Genomic DNA, 17,621 nt, shown 5'->3' on the forward strand with positions numbered 1-17,621 from the left:
TGCACATCTTTTTCAGCAAGAAGCCTTCAGAAAAAGCTGTCCGAGGGGTAATATTGCCCCTTCTAAACCTTCCCATTTACCTCTTTCAACAATCTAATACTTGATGGAGAAAGGCAGAGATCTTCTAATGTTGTAGAGTTAAAAGGCACCTTTAGGTAAAAATTCAGCGTGAGAACTGGCTGTTCACAAGACTGTCAAAGAAACAATTGCCTCTAGACCCAGTCTCATTTCTTCTGTACATGGCTACTAACCTGAGTTACCTATATTAATATGTGTGACTGTGCACTTCCAACTGCTTAAAGGCATGGAAATTTAACTGCGCATTGGAAAGTCAAGGCCAAGTTAGATTGAAAATAGGCAACAAATGACCTATCACTTGATCTTGGGGTTGTATAGCAGGTCCCATTATTCAACTTCTACAAAAAGACCTGAGAATGATGTTGAAGCAAATCGCAAATTTAAGGGCAATACTATTTGGAGACAATAAATGCTTTCTTAATCATTTCAGGAGGGACAATTCAGTTTTTTTTTCCAGGTCTAGGGACCTGGAAGTTGACTAACAGAAATAGCTACCTTCTTTTACTCCATCTGGGATCTCTACTCTCTTAACATGAGTTTCTCTCCACATTAGATTAGTCACAATTAAATTGGGCAGATGGTGTAGCTGTTGAAATCAGTAGTCCAATATGATGAAACTGAAGAGTTGAGACGTTGGCAGGACAAGAAGTTCTGTCATCAGGAAAAACAGAGATGTCTTTGGCTGAGGGTGCAAGTATAAAGTTGGCGGAGCTGCCCAGAGAACAGTTGCCTTCTCTACAGCAGCTAGCCAGACCATTCTTGACCAGAATAAGCACTCTGAATAATTTTAATTCACAGTCCAAACCCACTACTTAGTCCAATTGAAGTTTTGAAGCAAGCAGTCGTGTTTTTCAAAAGAAGTAGCAACAGAATGGCAATTTGCAAGCTCTGAACTAGAAAATCCATGTCCAGCAATTTATACTGGAACACTAATTTGACCAACAGTACTATATCTTTCTCTGGATCCTCACAGGGTCAACTACGATAGTTCAAGCACTCCTAATTTAGCACAACACAGGAAGCTGGGCTAAATTTTATTGCTGGAAATTATGTTGCATGTTGAGATTCATCCCAAACAGGAACAAGACAAAACAATCAGTGTGCTGTTCTCCTACTTTTGGCTTGATGCTACAGTGTGAAACCAGCCATGCTGAGAAAACACTAACTGCTTGATATTTGGTGTTCACCTTCCTACCATTTCTACAGAACGCTTCTGCTCCACTAGTACCACTCCCAGCGTAAATATTAGCTAGCTTGGTGATAAGATGAAAATTGTATGAATTGGCTGGAGATTTCCCTGCCTGCTAGAGCAAGACGGATGAATAGAACAAGTCTACTTACAGCCTTTCTCACTTAAGCCATTTTACCATAAGCAAGATTTAAAAGAAATGTCAGTACGACACCAACTTTAAAAAAAAAGAGATGAGTTTATTCCATGATCAGTACAGACCAAATGCATATTCACCGTATTAAAGTAAAACCAATTAATTACTCCAGAGCTTGGCCAATACTGACACACCAGTATTGTACTGTATAGTGGGTATTTATGGCACATAAACGTGGAACATTTTGAAAGAGTAAAATGAAAAGAATATGCTAAAAGTGCTGAGAAAATGATTACTGCTAAAATGTGAAAGGACTTAATGGAAGACAACAGGAACAGGTCTTCCTTCCTGCCAATCCAAATCCATTCCCACCTCCCTCCCCGGAGCTGCTCTGTTGTGTATAAAAACTAATTTTAACAGACTCCATGACATTTAAAACCCAAAATGTAGTTTTCTGGTATTACAGTTAAAAATATAGACTAAAAGTCTGGAACTGAGCAAAATAGAAGCAGTGTCTTTACAGAGTATGGTGAGCTTCACCATAAAACTCAAACAAATATATGCCAACTATATTCACTATACAATACAGCCACAGTCAAACACTATTGACAGGGTGGGAGTTTCCCCTGGTGTTAAGTTTTCCCCACTCCACTCCACTCTGTAATGAAGAGACAAGAATACCTACTCAAAGAGTTGAGCAGTGCCAATGTATCTGGAGGAAAAGAAACAGATTGAAAGAAACTGACTTTGGTTGGTAGTCTAGCTCAGATTCCTGTCATCCACACAATGCTAAAACAAAAACCTCACTCAAATGGCCAGTTACACTTACTTGACACCTCCACTAAATTATTCCCTTTTTCACAAGCAAACACTTACAGAGAATGGCTCCCAGCTAAAGGCTTGTGGGAAGTTTAGTTAAAGGCAAAGCCAGTGATGAAAGGACCCAAAACAGCTTGTGTGTCTTCCCTGCTAAAGCCCAGGCAGGGTCTTTCTGTACATAGCCTCTCAATGCAGAGTGTCTGGTGCTGCCAGCATACAGCACGATAGCGTCAAAGACATTCTGGAATTCAGAATGCTTTTGAATAGAAAAAAGGGTAAACAGCATCAAGTTCTGGATATACTGCAAGTAGGTTTGGCATAGAGAATATCAAGTGATAGGGGGCACCCTTCCCAGCAACTGCATGTCCACCGATGCAAACCTAGTACAGAGCTGACTCATCTTGGTCTCGCTTTCTTCAGTGAGGTTGGGGGATGGGGTGGGGGTGGGAATTAAGTCAAATCGTAAGGCAGACTCTGCTGATCCTTCTGAGGCCACAACTGTCACACATGCAGAAAGGCTGCAGGAATGCTCTCCTCCCAGCTGCCAACAACACTATGGAGAGTCAAAAATTTGCTGGGAAATTAAGGAGTTCAGGCGAAGAAAACCAGGTGCTATTAGAAAATATTCTCTTCAAATATTGCCAACAATTCACTCTGGAAATTCATGTCAATCGTAGATGCCATCTAAAAGGAAAGAGAAAAAGAATGCAGCTGTCATCTCGGTTCACAGAAAAAAATTATCTCAATAGTTTGGAGCAGTAATAGCAACTACCTGATCCAGAACTCTCGTCTATAAAGCTGATCATGCAGATTAACATTAGCAGAGGCCAAGAGGAAGCCATATTCACTTATCAGAAATCATATCCCTATCTTATAAAAAAGCGCCCAACAATACAAAAACATTATACACTGAGGAAAAAGAAGGTAAAGGCAAGAAACTATAATGAGATTATAAAGTGATAACAGCAGAGGATTTAGCTTGTGAGAACTGATGGTTCAGACGTGTCAGACTGAGTTAAAAGAAAAAGGGAGGGGAGGAAGGTCAATATTTTGGGAGAAAGAACTGATAAACTTCAAAGTATATACGTGGAAGGTATATAAGTATTTATAGCATGAGTTTTTCATGGAAAGCAAGTAGTCGAAATAAAAATAAACAAGGAATAAAAAAAGAAAAGGTAGATATCTGCAGAGGAAAAATCAGGTAAAAATGGTAAAGGTCTTTCAAATGAACAGTACCAAAGTTCAAGTATTCGAATTCTCTCAGTATTGCTGGTCCTGCTTCACAATGATTTCAATAAAATCCAATACTGTTCTAATCTCCAAATAAACATTGAGATCTTTCTTCAAAAGGATCTAGGTACTCATTTTACTTTGCCTAATTTATATTAGGGATGGTACACGTATTTTGTTTTCCTGCACAATTCCAATAATATTTCTTTTACTGAAAAATTAAGTGCCATTCAGGTTTGTAGGATTGAAGTATATTTACTGGCGATTAGCGTCACACTTGGTTAAAGGTTGGCATTTCTGGCACTTTGAAACTACTTTGAAACTAAATTGCCAAGCACAGCCTCTCTCGTTAAGGGAACTGTGAACCTTTTCAAAGCCCAGAGGGCGCCATTCTCCTTCACTTACTGCCTCTCTGCGCCTTCGTTCCTGTTCTTGTTTTCTGAGTTCCTCTCTCTGTTGATCCAGCATGGACTGCGAAGCCTGTGGCTGGGAGCTCTGTGACTGGGGAGCAGAGGCTGCCGCTGACACCTGCTGCTGAGCCTGGGGATGATGCTGGGGCTGCTGTTCTTGACGCCTCCGGGCTTCCTCGTGAACTCGGCGTGCCTGCTCCAGAGCCTCTTCTTCTTCACGACTCCTGTTCATGGATCAGGAATAACAGCAGAAATGATGATCTGGCCTCCGTTTCACAGCATTAGGGAAACTAGAAATCCCACCTAGCCACAGGACATTGATTGGAAGGTACTGGAAGACCCGACATCCCAGAGACACCTTGAACACATTGGCAGGAACTGTAGCCTACAATACAGGTAGATTTCATTTAGCTTTCACAATTGAGATTGACAACTTGTTTGCTAAATGGAATACTTGTGTCCACAACTGTGCTTATGATTTTATTTCAGCTTTCCTTTGCTTTATAGTGACAGGACATGGCCCCAATTGGCTGGGTGAGCCCAAACAGTGAGAACATTTCCAAAACCTGACTCATGATGAAGCCATGTAAAAGGGCAAATCTCCAAGCCCCTTTTCCCCACTCCTCCAAACCCTGGCACTGAGATAATTCACAAGAAGAGAACTAATGGGTTACAAGAAAGGAAGCAGGCACACCACAGGACATACACATACAAGGGAATGCCCTGCCACTAGTTGTATGCCTAGCTGCTCACTGAACAGTGTAGGAGATAAACAAAAGTTGAAGATGTGAACCTAGTTAAAGTCTTGTCTGTTACAGGCAGCAGCTGGGAGCCAACTAATTAAAATGAGACAGCTGAGCTTGTTAACTTGCAGTTAGTATTTCTGAGGAAAGTTATAGCAGCTCAGGAAGCAATTGATTGTTTAGGCAATCTCTTCATTAACAGCGCGACATGTACTGACTGACTGTAATGGTGAACAATAGGACTGAAAATGATGCCATGAAGGCCATAAATGCTGTATTTAGGGGGCAAAATTACTTTTTCATCATCACTGCAACTGCTGAGGCAGTCATTAAATGAGGTCTACTTGTATGAAATTTCCCATATGGCACTGAAAAGAAATAAGGCATGGAGGGCCAGCAGAAAAGTGAAATGAAGAAAAAAATAAGGGGAAAGTACCAATTGCCAATGATTTAGCCAGTAGTAAATACAAGTGCTTATGTTGTCTGACTACATTGTCTTTGGGTAACATACTGTTTTCAAAAAGGATGAGGTCATGCCCAGAATATTTTAAGATTATTTTTTAAAATTAAATTCATATGCAACCTGATTCCCAGAGACTCTGGTATTTTTACAAATGATTTAAATTAAAACGTAAAAAACAAGATAATAAAAACAACAAGCAACAATAGAAGGGTAAAAACACCAGAAAAACAAACTGGGTGAGGAAAAAAAAATTAAGCAAAGAAACCAAAATAAAAACAATTTAGGTTAAAAGGAGGTCTAGAGTCACCCTCATCAAAGCTCTAGTGAAAAGCTAGGTCTTCAGGCTCCTCTAAAACTCCAGCAGAGAGATGTTTACATTAAAGTACTGTTTTCATTTTTAATGTAACTGGCAATATTTTTTAAATTAATTTAGTAAGAAAAGTATTGTAGTCCTTGAGATGAATAGTTTTCCTTGATTCCTCCTTCCTGCACTGTCTTCTGCCAGTTATGCTTTTAATTTTTATCACCAAACTTCAAAAGCTACTAGCTATAGTCCCTGTCAAATGACAAGGAAAGAACGAATTCTGTTCCAAACTTTCACATGTGTTAAATTAAATTTATATGCTGTCTGACTCCCTGCTACTCTGGGTAAAAACATTTAAAAACAAAAAAACAGCACAAAAATCACAATGACAACATAAAGCAAAACAAAGATGGCAGAGGAAGCAAACCCCAACAGGAACAAAGAAAAAAAAAGAGCTTCAGTCAACTGCATCAAACACCTGGGCAAAGACCTACATCTTCATAGCCCTTCAAAATACCAGGGGTGGGAGGTGGGGCGAGGTGGTGTTTGAATCTTAGAGGGAATTGCCATTCCAGAGGGCAGGTACTGCTACAAATAAGATGTTTTTCCAGAATTCAGACAACCAGTTAGTATTGTTTAATCAAAGGAATCCTGCCACATCAGACCAGCTGGGCAGATGCTATGACTAGTAACCAGACCTGATGTCATGTAAGGTGTTACAGAAGGTAACCAGCATTTTGAATCACATCAGGAAACTAACTGGCAAGCATTACTGCTTGCAAAGCTGAGGTATTACATGAGCATGCACCAAGGTATGCTCATCACTGCCTACATTGCTGTTCTGGACCAGCTGAAGCTTTCGGGTGGTTTTCAAGGGTAGCTCTATTTACAGTGTATTAAGTTGTTACGCTGTGACCATGGCACGAACTGCACAGCCTTCAGGCACGGGGACAGAACATCAATAGCCTCACTTAGTTAACTTGGCATCAAAAGATATAATTATAAAGATATGATAATCATGAACCGCAAACTGATAGACGTCCTCACCCAGTGGTTTCATGTAGATGTTAAAAAGTAGGGGAGAGAAATAGCCTATAAATGAAGAGTTTAGGGAATGATCTCTCCCCCATCATCCAACACTGACTGGAACCAGGCCGAGAGAGAACTAAATCCCCAACCCACAAAGCCAGGTCACAAGACACCATGGTTGACGGCATCAAGAGCCACCAAAACATCAATGAGCACAAGAATGGATCCACCATTGCCATCCCTGCTCCATCACAAGTCACCTATAAGCATGATCAAAGGAGTGTCAGTGCTAAATTACAGTCTGAAACCTGACTGAAACGGGTCTGTATCCAGAGTTCTCATCAGCTACAGAACAGCCACCTTCTCAACAAGCTTTCCCAGAAAGAGAAAGTTGGAAGTTGGTCAATAGTTATCAGAGACCACTGGGTCCAAGGAGAGCCTCTTGAGGAGGGAGCACACCAATAGCTCTTTCGAGGCTGAGAACACCACAGCCTCTATATCGAAGAGGCTGACGGTATACCAATGGTGTCAAACTGGATTTCTTTGAGGGCCAGATCAGCACTGTAGTTGTCCTCCGTGGCCTGGGCCAGGGGGGAAGACTGGATGGACAGCAGGTGGGATTGAGCACCTTGCCGGCCAAAACTATTTTGCGGTTGTCACGACAAAGTTTTCTTCGTTTATTAGAGTTTTCGAGGAGGAAGGCTCAGAATTAATCTTGAAATCTTCCCAAATGCTCTCCTCCCATAACATGTACTTGCAGAGACTTTAAGGATAACATAAAGTACTTTGTCTCTCATACAAACACAATGGAAGAAAATAAACACGCACACACCTATCTCAACTAATTATGTTTCTCACCTCATTCTTTCCTGTTCCCGCCTTTGCCTCTCCTTTTCCTTCTCTGCTTGTTCAGCTTGAGCTTTCAAGGCTTTCTCACGCTCTTCCTTTTCCCGGGCAGCCCTCTTGAAGTGCTCAAAGCTGTCACTGCTGGATTTTACTGTTGAAGATGGTGTAGTGGGATGTTTCTGCACTAAGCTTGCCCAAGATCCCATATTTTTTATTTTCAAATCCTGTGGCGAAAAGAAGTGCGGGGTCAGTAATTAACTTTTAAAATGGTGTAATTGGTATACATGAAAAACCAGAATCTTTCCTTGCCTTCAAGTAAGAGATAAAAATAATTTAGCTGGAAGTCCCAAAGGTGCTTTTTCAATGACTGACAATCTTAGTAGAAATTTAGCTGCTAACTTATAGACAAAACCCCTCCAATCTAACCTAGGCTGGAACTAACTGATTACAAATACCCATTTCTAAGGCACACAACAAAGGAGCTTGAATGCCAATGGATTGTTCTGGATGTCTTTTGCATCAAAAATTGTGTGGCAGATAGCTATTTCTTATGGGTGGTGAGGTTGGGAATATCAGTACAGTACAGTACAGTACAGTACAGATAACCCTAGCTTTTTTGTACATCAAAGGATAAACTAAACTAAATATAAGCAAGGAAAACAATATTCCCTGATTTCCCCAACTATTAAAATCAAGCTTGGCGATTCTTGAGACAGTATTTAGAAAACAAAAGATAAAAGTCAAATATATCTTGGAATTAATCTAAGTATTATAAAATTGTACTTTAAGCAATGCATAATGAATGAAAGGTCAATGAAAAGAATGGTCAATGAAAAGAAAACCAACTACTGCTACTATTGTGTACTGTTCTACACCCAACTGATTGCAGTTAATCAATAGGTTGATAAATAGTAAATCTAACCTATAACTCAGGGAAATTTTAAAAAAATGGATTGGTAAAATGAGGACCCAGATTGTTGGGGGCAATGTGCTGACTGTGTAAACCACTTAAGAGAGGGTTGTAAAGCACTAGCAAGTGCTATATAAATCTAAGCGTTATTGCTATTGCTAATATTTCTGTATAAACAATTACATATAATATCCTCCTTGTTACGATACAGATTATAGTTCAGTTGAAGATTTAATATTGATCATTAGAGTTCTAAAGCCACACTAGAAATTTAGAAATATTAAAGCTGCTATGAGGGTTCATTATAACACAAAATAGGCAAATCTTATCAGCCATTTCTGCTTTTTTCCTATGGAGGAAAACAATATATAATTAAGTTACCTTTTTAGGTGCTACTGGTGTTTTTGGTTCTTGCTTCTGTCTCTCTTTGTCCTGGACTCCTGGTGGTGCATTTTGTTCTGAAGGTCTTATAACAGGCCGTCCACTGTCCACCGTCTTCATCTCTGTTCCTGAAATAAGAATTACAATTTTAACAATCTTTCTATCTAGTCAGCATTATTGAAAAAACATCCTGAAAATGAACTAAATTGACGAAATGGGCTGTCCCTCTTAATGTAAACTAAATCACAACAAAACACATGGGGTTTCTAAACAAAGCAATAAATCACTCACGTTGTTGGATATGTACAGGTGGCTTAATGCTCTCTGGGTGTTTGGTAGGATCTTGCCGCAAGGCAGGGTTAAAGGTCTCATTTCGAATGACTGGGGATTGCATCTTCTCCTCTTTGCCCATAGGCTGCGACTGAACTACGGATGCTGATCTCAGTTCCTGGCAAAGAAAGACAGACAAACAAAAGACCACAGTAAAAATAATGTCTTTTCATGGCTTTCCCTGTATTGTCTGAGCCTCCCCACCAATAATAAAAATTCTTGAAGGAATCTGCTGTCTAATGGATGCTGGAAAAATGTTTATGGAAACAAACATCTGAATAAACTTTTGTTTATAAGATGCCTTTACCTGCTTTTTTGGCTGAACATTTGATTGTGGTGGAGACTGGTGCGGCAACCCCTGGAACGGTGGCATCTGAGGGGAATGCATCATGAGAGGGGAAGGTGCTTCTCTCAAGTGGCCTGGAATAAGTCAGCACCAATGTTTTCAGAAAATAATGAAAAAAACTTTGGAAAATGCACTTATGATACTCAGCTGACAACTTGGAGAAAAAAAAAGCTTTTGAGTTATCTGAGATTTGCTCATTTAAACACCTATTTACACTCAGTAAATTTTCACTTGCAGAACTGTAAATGAGGAAATGTCAAGTTTTACAGTTAGTTGAAGAAGAGTGGTATGGAAGTGACTATAACAGAATGCAAGGTCAAAAAAGTTATAGTCACTTTTGAATAGTACAAATTCCATCAGAAATATTCACGCATGGAATAAAAACAGGGCTATTTTGTGGCAGGCCCGGACTAAAATTCTAGTGTTCCAGGCAGCTGACTGGACAGGAGTCGGGGAGAGTGAAAGCAAGCTGACGACAAAGACAGTAGAGGCTGGGAAAATCAGGGGTGGGCTAAGCTGGTGGAATATACCATTCTAGGAATCACAATTTACTGCAAAAATTACTGCAATCAGGAACAAATGCACAGGATAGTAGTCAACAGTGGGAGGGAGGGAGGGAGGGAGGGAGGGAGGAAAGATCCTGGAAAGGTCAGGGTGGAGAGAATGCATTCACAAAGGAAAGGGAAAGTGTTAGGAAAGTAGAGACAGTAGGGGCTGAAGACAAGCAAGGGAAGGGAAGTAATATACCATATGTGGATCAGAGAAGTGGAACGTACCCACACAAGGGAGCTCCTAAGTAGAGAAAGAATGCACACTAGAATTTTCTACTTGTCAAACAAAAACATTTCACTAGATTCTGCTTTATTTGAAACTTAGAAGAATTTAAAAATTCTGGGGCTTATCTCTGCCAAAATGTGCCTGACCCAAAAAAATTCAGCAGAAATTTCATACACCAAAAGCCTCAGAACAGAAATAAAACATTTTACATGAATATTTACATAATATTCCACTAAGAGTTGTTTGATAGTGGAACCAATTACTCAAAGATGTGGTAAAGTCTCTTTTATCAGAGATGTTTATCAAATGCTGGATCACTTTGAACTGGACCACAGAATGAGGGGTAGACTTAACAGCTTAAATGGCCCCTTTCAGCAATTTAATTCTGTAGTACCACAGAGCAGGCAATTGAAGAGGCAAAAATATAATTTGCTTATACCTTTCCGAATAAAGTGAGTCCCACAAAGAAGGACAAGGCACTGAAATGAAATCTAAAAATCTAAGCCACTAAAGAGTATTCTATTGCTCTACAAGCATAACTGGATGTTGACCTGCCATTTTTGGAATTTGTAAAGCGAGACCAAGTGAAGGATAGGGGAGAAACAAATGAAGGATATTTCACTGGACAACGAACAGCAAGCACATTATTCCTCTTCAGGGATTTAGCTGAATGCATGGAAAACTAGAATAGAAAAGAGAATGGGGAGGAAAAGCTTCCCTGTCTTTTTCTGTCTCCAACTCCACCTCCAACTGAAGGTCTGAAACAAAAATTACGTTGCAGTGGCTCAAAAGCAAATGCAACTTTGTGCGCACTATACAGCTCTTATTTTGGACTCTGGATTGCTTGTTGAACTCTACTTCGAGGAGGTTATGGAGAGGTAGAAAATAAAATGTATGTTAGCAAAATTTCAAGTTTTTGGTTAAAATGAAATCATCTCAGAAAAAAATATATTGAAAGCCGTGCCTTTAGCAAGTTTTTAGGTTTTGTATTTTATGAAGTCAGCCATCTTGAGTGTTCCCTCTGAATAAGGAAGTGGGACATACACTGAATAAACTGCAAACAAACAGATGATCTTAAGAGAAAAGGGAGTAATTTCCATCAGAAAAACCCAGGTTCTTTTAACTTGCTTTACTACATTTCCTCTTTACAGAACTCTTTTAAAGGCAACAAGCCATTTTTCACAAGTGTTAAATCACTGTTATGACTTTCCTACACCTATCCAGATGGCAAGTATCTAGAGACCCATCCATCCAGCTGCCATGTTTCAGGCTCAAACAACTCACCTGTTGCGTAGGGGTCTGGCTTGTGATGTCTTGGTGAAGAGTGGTGCTGGATGACTTGCTGGGGTTTTGACGACTGCTGTGGGGCTTGAGGCTGCTGAGGGGGCAGATGTGGCTGGGGCGGTGGTGGAGGCTGTGGGATATGGGGTGGAAATTGCATGGACTGCATATGGACTGGCCTCTGCTGTGACTGATGTGGTAATTGTTGCCCTGGAGGATGAGGAGGAGGTTGCAGGGAGGGCTGAGGCTGCGACTGCACTTTCACTGAAGGGAGGAGAGAAGTCTGTGGCTGTGCCTTCTGCAACTGCTGCAAGTAGAGGTGCATCTGACTACTACTCAGCGGCAGGTTGTGGTGAGGAGCAGGAGGCTCTTCATCCTCCAGAAGCACCTGGGGAGGCTGGGAGAGTGGGGGCTGGGGAAGCAGAGGCTGCTGGTTAAGAGCCGGTGACACAGCTGGAGGCCGAGAAGGTTTTGGGGGGAGTGCTGCAGCTCGATTACTGGGTCTTGACGGTTGCTGAGGCAGGGCATTGTGCAAAGCTGAAGAGAAAAGAGTAATGTTACATTAAATACTGTACAACAGGACCTGTGATATTATTATTATTACTAATATATTTTTAATTTTTCAATTAATCAGTTAAGATTATGGTTGCCTATTTTAAGAATTGAGACAAAATCTGTACAAGCAGCTGAGAACTAGATAACTGACTCTAGAGTAAAACTGTAGGAAATATTATAAACTATTTCAAAGAAGGAAAGAAGGAAACTCCCCCTCCCCCCTCCCCAACTACACCCTTCATATTACTTTTCTACTTGAGTACGTTTAACATAAAGTGACATTAACTAGATGTTATTCTCCATTTGGAATAATGCAATTCATTCTATCAACTGAAAATTTTGTCTTTGCTCCACTGATAGAATTACAAACAGAGGAATGATAGCCTTCATAACATTAGTAATGATTGTAAATCATGCAACCCTGGTTGGCAAATTCTACCCTTTCCATTTGGTCTCCGTTTATATGCTATTCTATATGAGATAAATTACAGTTATGTTTACTGGGATTTTAGCAGGCATATGCAAAACCTAATATTCTGGGAACAGAATTTTCCAAGCCAATTCTGGAATTTCAGCAATAATTGGGCACTCTTTGGATAACTACCAGGCCCTTACTGGAAGAGACAACACTATAGTCTGCAGAGAAATGGAAACATTCTGGAGTTCTCTGGAATCTTTTCCTTGAAGAAGGATTTTCCACATCCCCAGAGTTTGGTTTCAGTTAAAACTACCTTTAAATCACAGTTCTCTTTCTCAGGTAACAGGCAACTGTATCTCACAATCAGATCAGATATTACAATGGACTTAGTTGGCTGGAAATATTTACATCTAAAATTGTAGTGTGTCTCACTTTGAACTGCTATTTCATTTATCGTATCCTGGATTGATCTGGTGCTCATTTACTGCAAAGCTCAACTGGGAAAAAATGATGTTAAGAAGAGGTGGATTGCTAGTTCTCACAAACTCAACATACAGGTTCTAATGCACCTAAAAATGGTTTACCTGGAGGGGACACTACTGCATGTTGATTTAAGTGAGGAGGAGTGCTGTGCTCAGGCTGATGCGGGAGATGAGGTGGCATCTCAGGTGGGGGAAGGTGCAGAATAGGCTGAGTGAAATGTGAAATAGTGTCAAACATGTTCCCTGGGAGTGGATGCTCCATAACCGGGATCTGCGTTGGAACAAAAGCTGGAGGAGAAGACTTCACTCCGGGGGCTGCTTGCTGAGGGGCAGGTGGAGGTGGCGGTGGTGGTAGCTGTGGTGGCTGCACCTGCTGCTGCTGTACCTGTAGATGGTGATGATGATGATGCTGCAAGAAAAAAGCCAGTGCTTCAATCAATGCAAAGCAGTTTTGCAACAAGTCATTTTTGCACAGGAAATTAATAGTGGAACTTCTCCCTTTTGCCAAGGGCTTTTTTCTATACATTTCCTCAATCTCTGCTGTTTTCGTAGATATGAATACTTAACAAATTCTTTGCAATCAGAGAAAATGAACTGATTGGGGATCTGGTAGAAAAACCATGTAATATCAGCCCCCTACACATTTTGTAAACATTTAGGAGGAAAACATCCAGGTCCATATATAAATGATAGTATAAGTTTAATGTTGAACCAACTTGACAATTAATGCTAGTTTCAGCAGTTGGAAGCAACCAAACAACAGATGGGTCCTGCTATGAAAGGCAAAACACATGCAATAATTAAACATTTAACTTCTTGTCCCATCCAAGCAGATATAACTGAGTTAACTGAGTAATTACTTTTATTCAAGGTAATCATATTAGTAGTTCTTGGGAAAAACTCAATGTATAGGAAAGCCAGCATCAGCGAAAGAATGGGCAAGAAACTGTGACTTCACATTGTTGTGAATAGATAATAATAAGGCCACACTGCTTGGATCCGCAAATATGCTGCACTGATTCATTGGAACATCCTAGGTTTTTGGGAAGAATTTGATGAAAGCAAAGGGAAACACCAGTTAAAGAACTAGAGGGTGGGACTTCATATTATGTATATATAATAAACAAATCGAACACCCCTGAACACTATTCGCACTGATCAAATGACCATCAGTCAATTGCAAAAGGCAGCTTTACTTGGAACAGGTTGCATTCTGCCACAATACCTTTAACACTATCCAACTGCAACATCTGCCTATCTTGGGTCCTTAGGATTGACTCAATAGATGGGCAAAAATGCCAAATCCAGTTTAAACATCTAACTGACTGTGCGACCAGCTTTAATAATAATACACCAACTGTCTCTCAACTCTAGACTGCTTATAACAAGCAAAAGAAATTACAGCAAAAATCAATAAAAAATAAAAGATGGCAGGAGTGATGAAGCAAGGTGACTCAATCTCCTTTGCCACAAAGGTGAAGACCCAGGTATTTGCAGGTCTTCTAAATGGCAGATGTAGCAAACTTTTTTAAAAAAAGATACTCCCTTTATCTATTCTTCTGTCAACTTAGAATTGGTTAGTTAGTTCCAACAGTAAGCAAATTCTTGCCTGTGACCATGGCTAAGAGCAGAAATAATTAGAATAATTTGAAATAATTTAGAACCACAGCCCTGAATATAATGGAGGTACACACTATTCCTAATGCCAGGAAGCCTAAATAATTAAACCTCTTCCTTTCCCTTTCAGTAGGGCCTAAAAATAAATTGTTTAAAAACAAATTTGTGGAATGCTGAGCAAAAAATTATCATTAATCAACATGTTAATTTACCCTCTCAAAAATCTGTATTATAACATACCTTCTTTTGTTCTCGACCAGGATGTCCTTTTTTCTTAATTTTGGGGGGTATTTCTGTAGGAAAAGAACGATAAAAGATTATCGCATGGCAATGTTTTTGAACATGAATCATTTTATGATCAAGACACTGAAATCCAAGGCAGAGCACTGTTACTTCTAACATATACTGAACATTTGAATCTATTTGCTTACTTATTTTACAAAATAATTTTTTTACAATGAATTTTATTAATTAGTTTAAGTTGTTGAGACAATGCCTCAATAATTCATTTCCCAGCATACCTCTCATAGTGTCTACCTTCCATGTAATTTTAAAGTAAAAAAAGAACAATGATTTTTTTGCATTTAATGGGTAACATCTGAATTTCCTATATGAATTTACTACATTATTTGCTGCACATAAATCACAGAATAGAATTCTTTATTGGCCAAGTGTGATTGGACACACAAGGAATTTGTCTTGGTGCATTCCCTTTCGGTGTACATAAAAGAAAAGATACATTCATCAAGAATCTTAAAGTACAACACTAAATGATAGTCATAGGGAAACAATCAATATAAATCTTAAGGATACCAGCAACAAGGTTACAGTCCAAGATATTTTTACTCACACAAAAATTACATTTTGCTTTCATAACTTTGGCTGCTTTTTGGTACTTAAGTTTATATCAAAAAGGTATTTTTCCCCTTTGGGGGAAAATTAGAAAGCTGAGGTAACTCAACTGTTATTTATTTCTGGAAGGATACTTAGGGCTATTTTGCTTAAATTCTTAAGTAGATATGAATGTGTCATATTAGGATAACCTGAAAAAGCTGTACTGTATATGCCTCTTCTTCACCAGAAAATTTTACACAATCCTATTATAAAATGATAAGAAAAGTATGGTCTAATAAAAGATATCATTAATACTTGAAATTCATTTTGAAGACAAATTTCTTGTGAGAGAAGAAAAGCAAAATTTCCATCTCTACTGTCACAAACTAAAGACAGAAATATAGCAAAACGTTTTATTTATAGTTTATTTTAACATGTAAAACAACAGTCACTCTTTTTTTACAAACTGTGTTTTAAGCCAAAGCACAATAAGAATTTGATAACTCAAACTATATTATTACTTTGCATATTGTCCTCTCAGTCCTTCTGTTTTAATTTCTCTTCAGGTGAATTTAACTCATTATTCACAACTCCTTATTTCAATTTTTTAAAAAAAAAATATATAAAAATTATATGAACTCAAAGTGTAGCATTAAGATTTTTTTTTTGCACTAATGACAGCAGCATGCCAAAACTAACAGATTATTAATCTATTATTACCGATTTGCTTCACTGCAGAAAATTCACAATTATCCCCCTTTACTCCTTCAATATCCTTATAATTTGTACAGATGCTAAAAATTGTACTGTCAAATCTTTACTGTTTCACATTTAAATAATTTCTGTTAAGATGCTTTTTATATATATGCAATACAATGTGAAAAGTCATTACTGAGATAATTTACCCAGGAGGCAACAGCTATGCACTGTGAGTCACAAAGTAAATTGAACAAAAGAATGGTAGACACTCAACACTGAAAACCTGAAACTGAGGGAAAATGCTGTCACTAATTCTAACCAGACACCTTTTAAAAAAGAATTGGGCTATTTGCTACATTTTAAATATACCCAATACCACATTAAACAGTAATGCTTTGACACACTAATACTATGAATATTAAGAAACTCTTATGTTATACATATTGTTGGAACAGGGAGTATATGTTAAAAACATAAACATATGAATATGAGCAGCCTCTCCAAAATACATGCTTTGCTGGCACTATAAGTTCACCCAAACATAAGAGCTATACTGCAATTCCATTTTATGTAAAAGAACACAGAGGAATAAAAATATAAAATGATTATGGCTTTGATACCAAAATGTTGAATCTGTATTTGCATGGATGAGTAGCTTTGTTGTTGTGTTTGGCAAGATAAGCTCCCAATTAGTTCATATAAATAAAAAAGTTAAAAAAAAACTTGCCAAGAACTTTAAAGTCACAAGATTCTGACTTATAATTTGAAGATCCAAGATTTTCAGAATCTAGTTCATAACATATTTAATACTTAATATAATCAAATCTAGGTTAATTTTCCATCTAAAAAGAAAACTCTACTCCTGTAAGACTACAGATTCCTTCTAGCATTTTAATTATGAGATAATTTCTAAAGAAAGAATTACCTTATTTAAAAAAGAAAACTTAACTTAAAAATAGTTGATGCCTTTGTTCTATTGTATTCGGCAGACAAAATTACGAAAAGCCTAGTGGTGTGTTTAGCATTTAAAAAACAAAAAGGCAGATCTGATTTCTTCACAGAAATATCCAACAAGTTTTTTTGGCAATAAACAATGGAGATGGTTTGCTGCTATCTTCTTCAAGTATTCCGCCCCCCCCCCCCATTTTTAAAAAAAATCCTGCTCTAAATTATAACCGTGATTCCTCAGAAGTCTCCTATTCAAATACTTATTTTGAGCCCCATGTGGAAATAGCTTTAGGGGATAAACAAGATTGGACATGTGCTGCCATCTTCTGAGACATTAGGCATAGATGTAAATATTTAAGTAAGAAAACATTATTGTAACGTAAGGCATTTTCAAGGTCAGTTTGGCAGTATGCCTTCCCCTGAAAAATCATTCTGCTATGATTAAATCATCAGAGACTATTCCAAAGTCTTCATAAATGAGAAGCTTTTAGTAGTAGATTCGTGTATTAATTTTAGTAATACACTTTACTGTTTTTTCTTTAGGAGCTTCAAGAGGAAACATAGGGGATAATAACTGCTCAGAGTTACTCATTGATCTCTCCCAGGCAAAGTAAGAATTTGACCTAGATCTCTTGAGTCCCCAGTGCCATATCTTAACCTCAACATTGGCTTTCACTGCGTTTTATGTTCTCTAGTGCTGTATTTTACAATAGGGCTAAATAGTATTTTACACTATACTTTATTACTTTACATTATTTTATGTATTACTTGTTAGCGGATACCACTGTATATTGGT

General features: G+C 38.4%; 1 protein-coding gene across 6 annotated transcripts in view; it reads right to left on the reverse strand.

The window, feature by feature from the left end:
- Positions 1–1,317: 1,317 nt before the first annotated feature.
- BRD4 (bromodomain containing 4) overlaps positions 1,318–17,621 on the reverse strand; it is a 108,072-nt gene continuing 91,768 nt past the window's right edge. For all 6 annotated transcript variants that reach the window (XM_058174193.1, XM_058174187.1, XM_058174190.1 and 3 more), the window contains 9 exons: positions 14,585–14,637; positions 12,830–13,136; positions 11,276–11,809; positions 9,176–9,288; positions 8,830–8,986; positions 8,539–8,666; positions 7,260–7,471; positions 3,858–4,086; positions 1,318–2,906 (listed from right to left, as the gene is read on the reverse strand). In XM_058174193.1, the coding sequence (XP_058030176.1) occupies positions 2,838–2,906; positions 3,858–4,086; positions 7,260–7,471; positions 8,539–8,666; positions 8,830–8,986; positions 9,176–9,288; positions 11,276–11,809; positions 12,830–13,136; positions 14,585–14,637 (1,802 nt within the window). In that variant the 3' untranslated portion in view covers positions 1,318–2,837. The remainder of the gene's footprint in view (positions 2,907–3,857; positions 4,087–7,259; positions 7,472–8,538; positions 8,667–8,829; positions 8,987–9,175; positions 9,289–11,275; positions 11,810–12,829; positions 13,137–14,584; positions 14,638–17,621) is intronic.

Source organism: Ahaetulla prasina, chromosome 2 (genome assembly GCF_028640845.1).
Source record: "Ahaetulla prasina isolate Xishuangbanna chromosome 2, ASM2864084v1, whole genome shotgun sequence".
Lineage (NCBI taxonomy): Eukaryota > Metazoa > Chordata > Lepidosauria > Squamata > Colubridae > Ahaetulla > Ahaetulla prasina.